Source organism: Chenopodium quinoa, unplaced genomic scaffold (assembly GCF_001683475.1).
Source record: "Chenopodium quinoa cultivar QQ74 unplaced genomic scaffold, ASM168347v1, whole genome shotgun sequence".
NCBI classification, from domain to species: Eukaryota; Viridiplantae; Streptophyta; class Magnoliopsida; order Caryophyllales; family Amaranthaceae; genus Chenopodium; species Chenopodium quinoa.
The window spans coordinates 211,344-228,941 of record NW_018743649.1 but is presented as its reverse complement, the minus strand read 5'-3'; the positions used below and the strand labels follow the sequence as shown (position 1 = coordinate 228,941).

The window sequence follows — 17,598 nt, the reverse complement described above, 5'->3', positions numbered from 1 at the left end:
TGGACAACCGGTTTAGGTTCCTTTTAATCTTATTATTAATTGAAGTGATCACAATATTTTAGAATTATGTGTGCATTAATATTAAACCAATTTTGTTAAATAATAGTTTGGAGCGAATTGAATTATTGTTTGTATGCCTTTGAGATCACAGGAATGCTTTTCAATATAAGAATCGAGTAGAGGCCAATACGGGCGAATGTGACTCCAGGACTCACTTCGTACCATCATCCCCGATCCTCCTTTCGTGGTTCTGAACCATATGGAGTTAGTAATCTCATGGATTATGAATGGGGTGTAACCTTCACGGGTCAATCGTTGTTGCCTATCGTTGTCCCTTATCGTGATTGCCTTTTTATGATCCGTGAACGGTTTACAAGTTCCTTAAAAACTTGTTGGTGGCTCCTTACTTTCCTTGTCCCTAATCGTATTATGTCAATTCCCACTTCCTATGAGTGCCAAGCATATTCACACATGTTTTTTACGTAGGCGCACTTCGAATGACGCCTACAATTTGGCGACTCCACTGGGGAGGATTCTTAATTATTTATCGATTTGAGTGATCGGTATTTAATTAAGATGAGTGGATGAGACTTGAAAGATTCTTGAAAAAATATTCCTGTGATTAATTTGGCATTTTTGCATCTGCATAGACGTTTTAACGTCGCGTTCAGGTCTGTCCCGTAGGAAAAATTGGATAACTTGGTTGCGCGCGAAGGAGAACAGGGCACCAGTCAGATTTTCTGACTGCGACGGTGCACAGTACCGTGACACGGGAATTTTTGTCGTGTCACGGCAGTCCTAAAATCTGTCCGGTGGCTTATTTTCTTTCCTCACAGTCGACTTCCTTCGATTTTTCTGAATAAACGTATGTGTTCTACATGCGTCTTAGCCCCGGGGGATTTAAGCTCTATCGACCCAAAAACGCTCATGGCAATAAGGGATCATCCGAGTTATTAAATCCACCCAAACCATGGAGTCGAGTTCGATTTCATCACGAACTCGCGGAGCCGCCCGTTGGCATACACCCTCAAGGGAGGCTGCCTTGCTAACGCGTCCAAACTCTTAACCATGGTACCCTTTTGACACCCAAAGCTTGACCAATAGTTGAACATAGATCTTGACTCTAGGTTGCGAACTTTTTTTACATCATCGTGCCTAAATGCTATGTGGTTGCTTGATGCTAACCTTCATGTGTTTGCTCTTTTGTTTAACCCATGACCGAGGGTTTTTATTCTCACATAGTAATTAGTACGGACCTAAAATCGGTTAAAATCTGGAAAAATCACAAAACTGACCTGGAACTGCGCACCGTGTCACGGCATGTTCTCCCGCGCCACGGTGAACAGTGCCGTGACACGGGACTATCTACCGTCTGACGGTAGACTGCACCGTGTCACGACAGTCTGCACCGTGACACGGTGCCCAGGAAAGTGTTCTGTCAGTCTTTTTTTTCGATTTTTGTGCAAATGTCGTGTCCAGTTTTGTGTCGTGTCTAGCTATACGGTCAAAACACGCGTCTATAACTTCACTTAGTCACTCACATATCGCGTTCACACACTTTTTTCTTTAAGTCGTGCACCACTTTTTGACCGTATTTTAGGGAAGTCTCGTTTTTGTGTCGTTTATTTTTTCGGAGTAAGTCGGATGGTATCCTCCCATATGTTTTTTTTTTAAAAAAAAAAAAAAGAATTTCAAAACCATAGATTTTTTTTTATCCGGATGGGTTAAGGTTAAGTTTGGTCATTAAAGGTGTGTTTGTTTCGGTGTCACAGCACTTGGTCAAGAAGCAGGGGTAGATTGTTACGGTTCGAGTCCATACCTCAACAGCCTCTTATACCAAAGAGGCGTACAAGGAAACCACCTCAATCATCTCCACAAAATCCATCTCCAGTCTACTTTCAACCAATGGCCACTAAGGAAGACATCGAAAACCTCAATAAGACAATTGAAAGATTGTCTGACATGATGCAGACACTCACCACTAGAGTTAGTACTGTAGAACAGGACAATCAAAACAATGTCACTACTGCTGCAATGGACAAGATTAAGGAACAGATGAGCAAGATCTCTGAAGAGTTCACTTATGTGGAACAGTCTGTCACCTCTTCGTCCATAAGAGAGAAGCTTCCTGAGAAGTTTTCCACTGCTGACATTCCCAAATTCAAGCCTACTGATAATCCGATTTTCCATTTGAAGGCTTTTTCTGCAACTATGGCTCTTAAGGGAGTAGATGTGACACTCTTCCCTACGGTGTTCCCTCTTTCCTTAGAGCATGCCTGTCAACAGTGGTTCTATTCTTTGGAATCCAAACATGTCACGACTTGGGAGGATGTTGCTGAAAGCTTCATGAATCGTTACAAGTGTAACATCCAAGCCAAGACTTCTGAATGTGAACCCTCCATTCTCAAACAGAAAGAGAATGAAGGCTTCACCACTTACTTAAGCAGGTGGAGGGAAACAGCTGCGCTCCTGGTGGATCCCCCCAAGGAGAAAGAAATGGTTCGCTTGTTCATTGCCAATCTGACTCATAAGTACAAGCAACACTTGAAGTTTCTGCCTCTGAGTACCTTTGACGCTGTGTACGATATTGGAATCAATATCGAAGATGAACTGATGAAGTCTGTTGGTAGCAACAACAACAACAGCACTTGGAAAAACAAGAAGAACGACACTCCTTCTTCTTCGTCTTCTAAGCCCAATAATGCTACCAACAATATCAACATCAATGATGTGCTGGCCCTTAATGCTCCTCCTCAAAGATTCCAAAGGCAAAGGAGGGTTTACACGCCTTTGGGGATGACTTATGATGCTGCTTATGACCGTTTGCATGGTCAAGGACTGATTATGCCAATCGGACCATTTCCAGAACCTCGGCCAGAGAATAGGACCGCTAGCTATGACCCCAATGCTTATTGCATGTTTCATCAAGGCAAGGGTCATAATACTGAGAAGTGTTGGAGGCTGAAGGATGCAATCCAAGATCTAATCGATGCTAATCAAATTCCTGTTGCTCCAGGGGGCAAGAAGCCTAACATTCAAACAGGTCCTCTTTCTGATGCTTTGGCTATCATGGGAGATGAAGTCTCCTTTGATCCGTCAATACTCATTCAACCTGTGAATGAACCTCTGCCGGAAGTTGTATTTATCTCAAGTATTGAAGAAGTGAATGGGATCTGGGATAGTGATGATGAAGACGTCTATCTCAAAGACATAACATGTTCATCTCTCGGCACCAGTGAAGATGTTTGGGGGGAATTTGAGGTCAAGGTTCTCACCAGAAGTGGACGGTTGCAACAACCTAACTTACCTCCACCTCCACCACAATCACATTCGATAGTTGATCCCATCGACCCTGTGAATAGCGATGTGGTCAAACAACTGCAAAAGACCAAGGTGGAGATGAATGTATGGAATCTTTTGGCCACTTCCCACGAGCATCGAAAGGCTGTGATGAATGCTCTGGTGAAAATAAGAGTCGATGATGACATGACTCCTCAAGGATTGGTCAACTTTCTCACTACTGAGCTGCCGAGTACTAGCAATCGGATTTCCTTTTCTGATAAGGATCTACCCCCGAAAGGGGACCAACATAATAAGGCCTTACACCTCACTGTAGTGTGTAGGCAGATGAATGTTCCCATGAGCCTGGCTGATAATGGCTCTGCAATCAATGTGTGCCCATTCCGTACTGCAAAGAAGTTAGGTATAAAGAATGAAGAATTGACTCCCTCCACTCAAGGGATTCGAGCTTACGATAATACTCGCCGTCAAGCCGTGGGTACTATCATATTGAATATAACTACTGGGGCCATTGAACGTCGCACCAAATTTCAGGTGGTGGACATTAAGGCCTCTTTCAATCTGTTGTTAGGACGCCCTTGGCTTCATGAGCTAAAGGCGATTCCGTCATCGCTTCGCCAGAAAGTGAAAGCCATAGTCGGAGGGATTCCGATTATTATCGATGCTTCTCCTATGCGCATTCAAGTTATTGATACTCCTATCGTCCATGTTGAACATGACGAAGAAGATGAAGATCTGTGGGGGTTTTCACTAGATGATGTTCTTGTGATCGAAGAAGAGGAAAAGTGTCATCTCGACTTCGATCCCTATTCAAACACCAGTATCAACGCCATTCTGAAGAAGCAAGGTCACTTCCCTGGAATGACCCTTGGGCTCAAGAAGAAAATGGCTAAATCTTGGGGCTATCCTGGTGCGCTCAAGAAGGATACTTTCGGCTTGGGATTCGAGCCAACAAAAGAAGATCTGAAAGGACCTGCATTGAAGATGAAGGCTCGCAATAACGCTCGAATCACGAAGACGGAAATGGCCATGGATCCGTATCTGTTCACCCTCAATGGCCAGTACATCAAAGAAGAGGAAGACTTCCCATGCTGTGAATTCCCTGAGCCATTCGTCCATGATGGGATCCGTGAACCAGGATTCGAGGTGTTCCTCAATTGTGACTTCGTTGACGAAGACGAAGAGCTCTTCACAACCGAAAAGCCAGCTAGCCTGAACTCTGATGATCTAGGAATCAACCTTCTTTTTGGAATGGAGAAAAATGAGCCTAAGACGGTCTGCAATGATAACTCCAAGCTCGTTCAAGCCGTCATAGCGAACAAGGATTTGACCCCTCCGAGTTAATCGTCCAAGCTGACAACATTTCAATGGGATGGCGCAAGACATTGAGGATCATTACGCCGAGTGGAGAGAAGTTGGAAATAACCGTTGGTGAGGGTCCTATGTTTGATGAGTCTGAATCGTCTAAGTCCGAGTCCGAGTCTGAGTCTAAGTCTGTAGACGAGTCCTTAGAGTCTGAGGCCGACCCTCTTTCTGCTATAGAGTTCAACCCTGATTCTCTTGTTGAGTCCTCTCTTTCTAGTCCTAATAATTCTGGTGAGGTCGCAGCTGACCTTGCCTCTCTTGATATATTAGCCAGTGAATTCAATAAAATGAATATCTTTGCTTACAATGCGTGCCATTCCCCTAGCCCTGATCAATATTGCTTTGCTAATGATAAAAATGACAAAGAAATAATAAAAGCAATGGAAGAACACGAAAATAAAACAGCAGTTATTGAAGATACAGAAACAGTTAACATTTCCAATGACACGACTATTAAAGAAGTAAAAATTGGATTAACACTAAGTCAAGATGAACGCAAAGAGCTAATTAACTTGCTTAGTGAATTTGTTGATGTATTTGCTTGGTCATACCAAGATATGCCAGGAATTGACAGGGATATAGCTCAGCATATAATACCACTCATTCCAGGTATGAAGCCTGTCAAACAAAAGCTGCGCCGAATGAAACCAGATGTGGCTCTCAAAATCAAGGAAGAAATTGTTACGATATAACATTAGGTTACTTCATATTAAATAATGAATTAACAAAAGGTCGATATTGTTTTTATAAAACTACCAATCAATTTTACTTTTTTTTTTAATACTACATTCAGTTCTTATTACTCGCATCAAAGAAAAATTTTATGTCTCACAAACAATACCCCTTTGTTGCGAGTAATATGCACCGGAGGTAGTATAGTATTTTATATACATACAATGACCCGAGGCAACACCCGGGCTAAAAAACTTGTTATCTACCGTAGTAAATTTCCTTAAAACTTTGTGTATTATTACGAAACAAATGGAGTATTCCACAAATTTCCTTAACACCCTCTCTTGATCTCTCTTCCCCAAATAGAGAAATCCAGAAATTAGAGAAGCTAGAATAAAGTGGTTTATCCACAAAAATGGCGGTTACCTCAATTTCATGCATTCCTTCACTACTTTTTCAACCAAAATCCAATCCACCTAAATTCTCTCTCTACTCTTCCTTCACTACACCTAAATCCAATTTCTTCACATTTACTTCCCGCCAAAATCTCATCAATGCAAAGTTTGTTAATAATATTAGGTACCCCATTACTTTGCTTAAAGCTCAAGCTTCCTCTTTTAATGGCGAAAAACAGCCTATGCTTCCTCCTTTCAATATTCTCATCACCGGCTCTTCCAAAGGTATTTTTCATCTTTTCCCATATTTTTTTTACCGTTTGCTTTTAATTATTTCCCTTGATTAACAATTAAATTTTTATCTTGGAATTATGTGTCGAGATTTATTTATTTTCTGGGATTTTTTTTTTTTTTTTGAGTTTATGGAGTTTTTAATTGTGTGTAATGGGTTAATTGATTGTCTCGAAATTAATTGCCTGAAATTGGGTTCTGCTCTTCTGATTTCTTTGTGAAATTGTTCAATTTAAATTTTTTATATTATTGAATTTTAAGTGTATTAGATGTCAGAAAAAATAGGCTGTTCTTGCTATTGTTTAATGCTCTTGAATTTTTCTCTGTTATTGGCTAAAAGTAATAAAATCAATACTCGGTGGGGCTTATTTATTTTTAAAAATTCGGTTTTACAGTGAAATGAGATTATTCATTGCTTGTATCGAGATGTGACCTTGGTTTAGATTTTTAGAAAGAGAATGGAGAGTAAAATGACTCAAATTAGTTGTTGGCAATAACGTTGAGATTGCGAGCAGCTTACTCGGTTACCCTTTTGTCCTGTTTCTAGAGGGTAGTGTGCTTGTTTATATTGATTTACTTAGAAATTATCACTTCACTAATAGGATTGGTTGTTAAAGCAATAAAGCACCTTGTAGGAATTAAGAGGCATTGGGTTGGGTTTGAGAATTTGTAAAAGGTTAAGTATGACAAAGCAAATGCCAAGACATGTACGATGTAGCAATATGTCATCGACCCAATGCCATGTCATATAACTGCTGCTGATGCGGTTCCAAGGCATCAATATTGTTATTATAATTATTTTTATTGTTATTTTTTTATTTTATGTTTAGGTGACCAAATTTATTAGGATATTTTTGTTAGCTTAATTCGGTTAGTAGAAGATAAGCTTAACTTTAAAGATTATATTTGCAATATATTATCTTTACAAGTTAGTGTTAGTTTCCTAGTTAGATTAGAACTTGTTTTACACAATTTTTAGGCTAATTATTTAGCTTATAAATACGTGATGGTGTTTAACGAAAAGGATGATTGATTAATTTGAAATTTATAAAGTTTTAGGTGAACTTGCGCTTGTGTATTCTTGACCTACTTTAGGTTTAAAGCTCGTGTTGCTTAGTGTTTCTTGATCGAGACTCAAGATTCCAAACCTTTCAATTGTGATTGAAGGTTATATCCATTAAAATCCATATCAGCTGCACATTTTAAAATTTACAATATATATTTCTACCGTGATCCGTAAATATTGTAGTTGTTTGTGGCACTTTGTGCAACTATATTTTCTCATTTAGTTATCATGCTATTTAATTTTACTAATCTTGAATTATTCTACATTCTTGTTTTAATACAAATATTGATCTCCATGCGTCATTATGCCATTTGAGTTGTAATTTGATTGCTATATCAGATTATCATCTCCCTCAGGACCCTCTTTATCAGAACAAATGGGCTGTGTTGTATATGTGGTCTATATTTGGGAATAGTGTAAGATTGTCAAATACAATTTAGTAGTACAATTGTTTATTCCTACAAAAAATATGAGCTCCCTTGTGCATTGGAAGAGTTGAGTCCTCATTTTCAACTGTCTTATTACATGATGAATTTGTCGCATTTAATGTGCGGGCTATTGTAAAGAAGTATGGGTATATTGGAAAGCTCAAAAGCTCTATTATTAGATGTCCACAAAGATATAGGCCAGATTTCTTGATTTAGTAAGTTACATTTAAAGTTTATTTAATATGAGGAAATGTAAAATTTTTAAAATGAAAGATGTTTGCGTTTTTAACTCCAATAGTCCAATTCCTATAATGGCTCTCAATCAGATGTTGACAATATTAAGGATGGAGCAAGTATTAAATTATGATTATGGCTTATGTTTCTGATTGAGAGGGAGTATCAATTACACCATATTGATGTTAGCAATATGCTTGGTGGTGGACTTGAAATTCCTTGAAGGTTTTGTTGTTTAAAAACTAAGTATTTGTTGTCTTTGCAACAATATTTTAATTAGAAGTATTTGTTGTCTTTAGAATCTAAGGAAAAGACAACTCCGAATTTTCTCTTTAACTGTTTACTTGTCTGATGTACTTAGCTTAAATTTCTCTGTCCTGTACATGTTATCAAGTTATCTGGATCCTCCTGGATCAATAAGAAAAATCATGTTGGCTGGATAGTGTTCTTTAGATATGGTAGAAATGACAATCCCGAAACCTCAAGTTTTCATTGATAATCTAGTCATGACTCTTTTTATATAGATAATCTAGTCTATACAACTCTTTTTATACCTCTGGGAAATGGGAAATACTAGTTGAAATATGATCATAGTATTTTTGGGTTTTCTATGGATGGGGATCTTTTGATGTTCCTGGCTTGCAATTAATTTATGGTCTGAAACATCACCAAAACTGGTATGGGAGTTGGAAGAACCTGAGATCAAATATGGCTAGGCATAATTTAATTGGTTGCTTAACTCTCTTGATCTGCCTTCATTTTTTTTTTTCCCCATTTTCTTTTTACTTTGTGGCATTGATGTTTTGTTTGCTGAACAGGGATAGGGTATGCACTAGCTAAAGAGTTTTTGAAAGCAGGTGATAATGTCATTATTTGTTCAAGGACAGGTGAGAATCATACATATTTATGTATTGCCAAAAAAAAAATCAAATAAATTTCTTTCTGCGTTCACTACCGTCTTCTTCAGATCACCAAAAAAAGAGATTTAGTATAAATGAGTTTTATTCAGCAATATACCAGTTCTAATAAGTAAAATTGATTGTAATCAGTTTAAAAAAAAAAAAAAAAAAAAACACACACACACACACACCAAAACACCAGGTATATTCACAGTAATAGCAGTTTTGAATTTTTTAATCAGTGACCTGCTATTAATAGCACTAGAAATCAATAATGATCAGTTAAATAATTTTTTTAATCGGTAAAGATATATTCAGTTCTGCAAATTTCAGTTCAACTGAGGGCCTTAGTTTACAAATCACCTTGGGCTTGTTTGGAGTTTGGACCTAAGAGTACATTTTGGTTGGATATGGGCATATGCAAGTGTCAAAAGTTTTAAACTGGATAAGTTAGAGTGTGCTGTTTTTTAATCATTAATTTCAGCATGCAATGGATTGTAAATTAGTAAGGAGTGGTTTCACAGTCTGATCAAGGTCTGAAGCGCCAGATTGGCCATATAGGTTTTTTGAGCAACTGACTTTATGCGAAGTTCTGATGACTGTCATTCATGATTTTTAAGTGATGATTTGAAGACTTTACTCATGCATTAAGTTTAAATGAATGACATAGTGATTTGATCTATGAGTTGGTAGCTTTAAATATGTACTCTATTTGACAGCCTTGCTTTGCGCATGGATCAGGTTGCTAATTTATATTGAGGGCATTAATTTCTAGACTTTGCCTACAGGAAATCTGTTATATAACCAAGAATTTTTAGACAATTAACTGTTTAGTTTTGAGAGTTAGTCGGGTTAGTTTCATAACATACATAAAGTTAATGAGCTTGTATGCAAAGATACCAAAGTACTTGAACTATAGTAAAAACACTAGAGGATTTGGTCTTTAACAATTTATCTCAGGGAATCCAATAGGTAACTCATCTCTTGCAGTGATCTATTTATTTATTTATTTATTTATTTATTTATTTATTATTTATTTTTATTTTTATTTCTGTTATTTCATTTTTTGTAAGTATGTCTTTCAGCTTGTCACACTAGATATATATTTTTTTCATCCACTCATGGTTTATATTTGCATTTGAGTATGTCTTTAGTCTATTTTGTTAACATCTGGCTGTTTTGGTGATAATAACGGACAACAAGCTATTAAGCTTGACCTCAGTACTAGTGTAAATCGATATAAATCTTTCAAATTATGGTATAACCATTCTTTTCTCAGGTGAACGAGTAGAATCAGCAGTTCAGAGCCTAAGAGGAGAATTTGGGGATCTGCGTGTGTGGGTACCTCCTTCACAACCTCTTTTATCTAAACCTCCTCTCTAGAAAAAATTAGCTTCTTTTATTTTTTTCTTTATTAGTAACATCTAATTTTATTGTCCACCTTTGAGCATACTTGGTTTAACAGTTTTCTCAAGTAGCATTTTTTTTTTTTGCAGGGTACCAAGTGTGATGTGAGGGATGGGCAAGATGTGAAGAATTTAGTTGCATTTGCACAGGAAAAACTAAAATACATTGATATATGGGTATATGATTTATCCTTATTATTATTATTTTGATGGAAAAAAAAAATCTTATTAACCTATTGATGTAAAAAAAAAAGATAAAAATTACTATTACTTCCCATGTGTAAGGTGTACATGGAAGCACCAACTATAATGTTGGGTGGGCTCAATGACACATTGATTTAGCTTCTATTAGAGTCAAGCTAAAGTTATTTTCTTTCCTTTTTTGGGAAAATTTCCTATCCCAACCTCCTTCCTTGCCCCCCATAGATTAGTTTTAAAAATTTCCTTTCCTAGTAGGTCCTTCTCTGCACTAAAGCTATAGTTGTTCTCATATGGGCCACTTTTCCCAAAAAAATGTTGACCCTAAGAACTTGTCTATACTGTAGGGTCATGGGCACAATATTTCAACTGAAAGCCTGAAACAAGCCAGCAATCCGCAAAATAAATGGGAAATGGATATGTCCTGAAAATCCATTCTAACTTGCTGGATCTGAAATCCGTTCAAACTTGCTTGACCAGAAGCCCATTTGACTGGCCAGCTTGACAGATCTACTTATGCCTGATAACCTGTACTGGCTTTTAGATCGTGAGAACCTATGGTGCCAATATTTGGAGATTCCCATGGATTTCAAATTTTGGTTAAGAATTGATAATGTTACTAGTCAAATGAAAGCATTCAATCAACTGAGTCAGAGACTGCGTGATTGAGCAAAAACTTATCTAACAGTGTGTGATATTATTTTCAGATGGCTACTTGTGTACTAGGGCCTTAATACACCCAATTAAGTGAACTGCTTGACAGAACAGTGTTCATGATATTTGCTCGCAGATGATTACATAACTTCTTGATCTGGCATGTTAGTGACCTTTAGATTAATCTTGTATTACTACTGATGCAGATTAATAATGCAGGATCTAATGCATATAGCTATAAGCCTTTGGCAGAAGCATCAGATGAGGATCTGATGTGAGTTATATTTTCCTTCCCTTCTTCATCTTTCCTCTCATACTCATGCAAATGGCATAATTGGCAATATCCTTATGGTTTCAGTTGTCAGCATCCTATTAGATGATTAATAACATGCATCTATGCAGTGAGGTGGTCACTACAAATACCCTAGGCTTGATGCTCTGTTGTCGAGAGGTAATAGTTCTCTTTGCTTTTGAAGGATACACGAACACTTTATCCTTGAACTATATTGTTTTATAGGCTATGAAGATGATGTTGAACCAACCTAGAGGAGGTCATATATTCAATATTGATGGTGCTGGTTCTGATGGAAGACCAACCCCAAGGTATCTTAGATTCATTGTGCATATAATGTTCCCACTTCCTTGGCTCCAACGCCATATGAAATAGAACTGTAATTGATGTTCCAAAGGCTTTTCTTTGTTATTAGTTTTTTTTTTTAGTGTTACACTTCTAGCGGCACATAATTTTAAGTAATTTACTTGACTTTTATCTAATAAGTTGTAAGTGGGGTAGTTTGGGTATTAAAAAAATTATCAGAAAAGATGGAGGTAATAGTTTATTGAAAGGTAAGGGATGTGAGATTAGAGAAATAATATAAAAAAAAAATAGTAATGGATAAGAGTGGGAACCATGAAAAGAGAGAGATTTGATATTAATATGTAGCTTGCCAAATAAGGCAGTGTAACACTAAAGGCCCGGTCAAGGGAACTGCAACACTTAAAAGAAAAACGGAGGGAATTTGCTTATCAACAACTGACCTGCCCCTGATAATTCTGGCTGAGCAGACTATATATCTGCAATATTACAGTTCCCATGCAGCAAAAGCTATCAATTTCTTTTTGTAAACTTGTTGATAAGATGTAGTTACATAGCTAGAATTGAAAATAAGTAACTGATTATTAGATAACATTGTTATATCCGCTTTAAAGTACTCTTTATTTAGTCATTCCTTAGATGGGACACCCCTTTTGGAAGGTTTATGTTATGTTGTTTTTGGATGTTCACTAATTAGATTTGCTGCATATGGAGCAACGAAACGCAGTGTGGTGCATCTGACTAAATCGTTACAGGTGAGATATAAATTATATCCCTGCATAGTTTGCCTTTTTTTGTGTTTAATATGTGTAGGAATCTCATTATTTTTGTACAATGCCATTTTTATTGAGGCCTAGTGGTGTGTATGATTGAGCACTGAAACTTGAGCTTCAGAATTTTCATATTCCTAAATCTTTTAGGATCTAGAGGAGAAACCTTAGATGAAGGACCTATCTGAAGGTGGTAATTTGTGTGTTGTGTGTGTTTGTGTGTTTTTTTTTTTTTTTTTTTTAAGCAAGGATGATGGGTTAGGTTGGTAATTTAGGGATGACCATTGGACGTTTGGACTTGTTAATAATCATGGAATGATCGATTATAAAAAAAATTCAAAATATTCTGTGTAATTTGAAAGTGTAAAAAAGCTTTATTCTTTTTGTTACGCAGTCAAGAGCTCATGTTAGAGTCTGCTTAGGTGAACTTAGACTCATCACTTATGTTTAGTATTAACAATGAATTTTACTTTTTGACTAGCTTAGTAGCTTTTGCTCCTACTTAAGGGTTACCTGGCTGAAAGTAAGTATGTAGAATAGAAAAAATATTTGAAAAGTATATGTCCATGATGGGTAGTAGTTCATTGTTTCTTTATCTTTAGTTCATCTGGAAAATATCATTAGTTTTTATTTTTTTAGTTGCCGGGTTGTGGTGAGTTCTAGCTGTGATGAAGGGTTACTGACGATGATGGTTTTATTTGTTAAGACCTGCATATATATCCTCTCACCATCAGCGGATTATGATTATTCTAAACGTCCATACTGTGAGCTCTAAGAGCGCTAAAATCATCATATGTGAAGTTAAATATTCAAAATACTCTGTTTAAATAAGTGCATCACTTGTATATGCATATAGTTTTTGGAAATTGAATTGATGTGAATGTTATAGTGTGAAGTTGGAAATATAATATGTTGATAAAAGGTAAGTGAGGGATTTATCCACACATTGGAAAGAGAAAAAAATATGGATGGGGGCCATGGAAAGAGAAAAAACATAGCAAGTGGGGTTAGTGAGATGGGAAAGAAATAATACTACTTCCGTTAAATGTTATGTGCAACTTTGGAATTTCTTATATCTCACAAATAATAACCTGATGTTGCACATAACATTTAACGAAGTTAGTATATAGATGGATAATATAAGGAAGTGATGCATAAAATTGGCCGAATAAAGCAAGTGATGCACTTAATTATAAATGGAGGGTGTATAAAAAAAACTCTCTGTTGATCCATTTTATGCATGTTATGAATGAATATCTGTTAGCCTACTATCCCATGCTTAGATAGTGTTTTGACAAATAAGCAAATAAGGTAAGGGCTTTGTTTAGGAAAATTCAAAAGAGAGAATTTGAACTTTAAGTTCAAATTTTACTATGATCTTGCAGTTAATGTCAGTGGGGTTAAGAGTATTATTATTAACTTAGATCATCCTAGATCTTGTCTGTCAAACTGTCACTATCAATGCACATTTTAGCTTGATTAAAAATACCCTGAACAGAAATAAAACATTTCCAGTTGAGGAATAAGCTACTGATCCATTTTCTAAGCTAATACAGCATTTTAATGGGACTTTCTGCTTGCAGGCTGAATTGCAAATGCAGGATGTGAAAAATGTGGTGGTGCATAACTTGTCGGTATGTTATAACTTATCTGTTTTTTAAATTGTGCTCCTTGTGCTAACTATTCCAGAAAAATCAATGGTTTTTAGAATTAAGAAATGGGGAATCAAACACTCTGCATGATCATGATGTCCCGCTTTTCCTTTAGATGTCATTTCAATATTAACAGCTTTCCATCTCATAATGAAAATGCAGCCTGGAATGGTCACAACTGATCTTTTGATGTCGGGTGCTACAACAAAGCAGGTTCAATTGACAACTTTTTTTTTTGTATTGTTTAATTTTCCATTCAATGGAGGATTTATTTTATATTATTTCATCTGCAGGCAAAGTTTTTCATAAATGTTCTTGCAGAACCTGCAGAAGTTGTAAGATTCTATCTTAATCACCAGTTAATCTGTTAATGAACTTGTTGCCTATTTGAAAATGCTTGAGCATTCCATTCCAAATTGTAGTGCACTAGTGCTCTCATATTTTGTGATGCTTTGCTATGTATTGTAATGCCTTTTGTGATCATAATGCTTTTAGAAGTGAGAAATTGAACCAAAAAGTTTTCCGTTGAACTTCAGAGCCATCATGTTAGCCAACAGAGCAACAGCACCTAATGCTACAGGTTTTGGCTGTGGTAATTGATGTCAAGGTTGATGACTGCTGTGATTTCACTAATGATTTTGGCTTATTATACTGCGGTGTGAAACAACAGATCAGGTCTCTTGAAATCAACACTTGATAGCTGGAATGTGTTTTCTATTCCTAGAACAAAGCTCCAAGCCCTAACACGGATATGAGAAATATATTGCTTTTGTTTTCTGAATTGAAATTTGGTAATAATGTTGTATTCCTCTATACAGGTCGCAGAGTATCTTGTCCCTAACATTAGATCAATTGCTGGCAATGGATCAACAAAACCAACATACATACGGTTTTTAACTGGGGTGAAAGCCTACTCACAGATCTTCTCAGTAAGTTGAAAGAACAAAGAGATTTTTGCTCTGTTGTCAATGGCTTCCTGGTATATATTGTCTGAAATGAACTTTTTGTTTCAAATTTGCTATGCAGAGAATTTTTTTTTGGTGCCAGGAGGAATAGATATGTGCTTGAAGATTGAAAAGCTTGCAGCTCAAATTTATAGTATATTATTAAGTTTCTTCTCTATTATTTTGCCCATTTTTTAATTATATGGAATATGAGAAGCGGTTATATAAAATCTATATTGATTTATCACCAAAATATAAATTGTACCATTTGTATACTTGGCAGCTCGAGAAGGAAGCTATCTTTATAGAAAACTAGTTTTGTGACGATTTAAATTATGTAGTAGGCATGTAAATGACTAATAAGAATATTGGTGAAAAACAAAAAATGGTTGACAAAATACATATAAAAAAAATATTAAACTAAATTGTATAAAGCCCGTTGTGTTGACCTGAACCCAAAACTTTGGGCTAGGGCTGAACATTTCTTGACCCGTAACTTGAAGTGACTTGACTCGATTGACCGATTTACATACAATTTTAAAATCATACAAAGTATTATATTGTGAGGTATATTATTTTAATCCTTTAGAAATATTATAAATGGATGTTATACGTTTTGAATTACTTTTTTCGCTCTAAACAATATTATGATATAATAAATAAATATAATAATTATTGAGAGTTATAATCTAATATCTTTTTAAAATAAAATCATAATTCAATTTGTACTTGTGAAATATTTGTATTTTATCAAAAAGAAAACTCTAAACTACCAATTTTATTCTAAAATTCTATCCAAATTTGATTGAAAATAGAATTATAAACTAATTTTTTTTTATGCTTCAAATTAAGTCTATCTAAATATATTCAATGTGGTGTGCACTTGGTGAAAAGTTGGAATGTCAAGTGTCATTGCCTCATGACCCGACTAAAATTTAACTTTATATATTAATTACTACGTTTATGATACCGTACCCTCATCTCTCTTTGTAGTCATCAATAATCACTAAAAAACAAAATATTGACGACATCAACTCTGATGTAAATTTTTTTCCCCACCAATTTTTGCTATGAAGATGTCATTAGTTTTTATTTTATTATTTTTTTTCTTTTACTTTTGTTTTTTATCTAATAAACCTTTAAAGTGCTTTATCCTTTGTCCTTTTTTTTACAAGCATGTTAATGTTTCGATTTTTAAAAGTGTCATTGTTTTTTTATTTATTATTTATTTTTATTTTATTTTTTTTACTTTTTGTATATTTTATAAGTAATATGCTACAATAGAAATTACTTACTATGTATATAACAAATTAACGGAGTAGAAAATTTTCTTTCACCGTATTATAAACAAACCTCATAATGTGTTTGTTTAAAAACGTGCATCACACGAGATCTAAACTAGTATACTCACTAAAACACACTTTAATTCTTGATCTGTACTAAACAAACAAATATGAGAAATTATCTCAAAGAACTTGCGTTCTCTGAGACGAAAGAAAATAATCTAGTGGACTACAAATTAATCAGAAATGAAAATAAAATCACTTTCCTGGCAACAACGTCAAATTTTGACAGGATCTAGTCGTATCACCTAATCAAAAGTAATATACTTCTTAAAACCACTAACTAAAATAGATGGGAAGTAGGGTCGAATCTATAAGGAAACAATGTTCTTTTATTCCTGATAAATTATTAAAATCTAAATTATCAAGTAACAAATAGGATTTTATATGAATTAATCTAAGGGAAATAATTAAACTAAGCAATAAGACAACAATCAGTTATCAATGCATAAATTAACCAGATTATAAAAGGATTTCGCTATGTATTACAAGCAAATGATTAATCTAGCGGTATTAAATCGCATCTCTCGAATCTTGACTTAACCATTTATAAATTAACTTGTCTATTGAAAGGAAATTTTCACATTTGCTACCAGCAAAAGGACCCTGCTTCACATTTACTGTTTTGGGTGTTTTTGTCCCTTAGGAGAGTTACAACTCGAAGACTGGTCTGGTGGCGCATATACCTGCAAAATACGGAGACTTCGGGTTGTATGGAAAGATTTGAAAAATAATTCAACTCAATGAACTAACAATCAATATCCACATTAAGTCATATTTTTACCCCATTTCTACTTGCATCACTGGCCACCTCATTTTTAAATGGGGGGATTTTTCTATGTGGTTGGTCACATCGTATGGCCAGGTTACTCGATCAGAGGAAACTTGAGTTACTTCTGACCGAGTAACCCCTTATATAACCCCCGACCGAGTAACTCGTAACCCTTGACTGAACCCCTCTTGTAAACCCTTGACCGAGTAACTCAAGTAATCCCTGATTGAGTAACCCATCTCCGAGTAACCCCTAACCGAATCCCTCAAGTAAACCCTAAATTAAATCATAACAGAGTAACTCGAGTAACCCATGACTGAGTAACCCTGATCGAGTAACCTCTCAAGTAAAGCCTGACCGACTAACCCCTTAATTTAAATAACTCATGACCGAGTAACTAACCCATGACCGAACCCCTCAAGTAAACCCAAACCCTGACCGAGTAATCCCTCGAGTAACCTCTAACCGAGTAACCTCTTAATTAACCCATGATTGAGTATTTAACTAACCCCCTGACCAAACCCCTCAAGTAACTTCTCACCGAACCCTTAAAGTAACTCTTACCAAGTAACTCGAGTAACCCCTGCCACACGATGTGACCAGCCATATATAAA

General features: G+C 35.8%; 1 protein-coding gene across 2 annotated transcripts; it reads left to right on the top strand.

Annotated features, from left to right (window-relative positions):
- Nucleotides 1-5,633: 5,633 nt before the first annotated feature.
- LOC110683253 (chlorophyll(ide) b reductase NOL, chloroplastic-like) lies at nucleotides 5,634-15,196 on the top strand. 2 transcript variants are annotated; one of them, XM_021859596.1, is made up of 13 exons: nucleotides 5,635-6,017; nucleotides 8,570-8,638; nucleotides 9,930-9,991; nucleotides 10,147-10,233; nucleotides 11,115-11,182; nucleotides 11,311-11,359; nucleotides 11,426-11,511; nucleotides 12,201-12,258; nucleotides 13,857-13,907; nucleotides 14,088-14,138; nucleotides 14,219-14,260; nucleotides 14,744-14,854; nucleotides 14,952-15,196. In XM_021859596.1, the coding sequence occupies exons 1-13, from the start codon at nucleotides 5,753-5,755 to the stop codon at nucleotides 14,979-14,981; spliced, it is 1,029 nt and encodes a 342-aa protein (XP_021715288.1). In that variant the 5' UTR covers nucleotides 5,635-5,752; the 3' UTR covers nucleotides 14,982-15,196. The 2 variants fall into 2 exon arrangements, with proteins under 2 accessions (XP_021715289.1, XP_021715288.1); XM_021859597.1 differs by lacking the exon at nucleotides 8,570-8,638 and having other exon boundaries at nucleotides 5,634-6,017.
- The last annotated feature ends 2,402 nt before the right edge of the window (nucleotides 15,197-17,598 follow it).

What these genes read in the sequence shown, in the direction of transcription:
- LOC110683253 (XM_021859596.1), top strand. Translation starts at nt 5,753, where the DNA reads ATGGCGGTTACCTCAATTTCATGCATTCCTTCACTACTTTTTCAACCA. An exon ending in TTGGGGATCTGCGTGTGTGG is followed by an intron (nt 9,992 to 10,146) that starts GTACCTCCTTCA and finishes TTTTTTTTGCAG; the next exon opens with GGTACCAAGTGTGATGTGAG. An exon ending in TTGCAGAACCTGCAGAAGTT is followed by an intron (nt 14,261 to 14,743) that starts GTAAGATTCTAT and finishes TCCTCTATACAG; the next exon opens with GTCGCAGAGTATCTTGTCCC.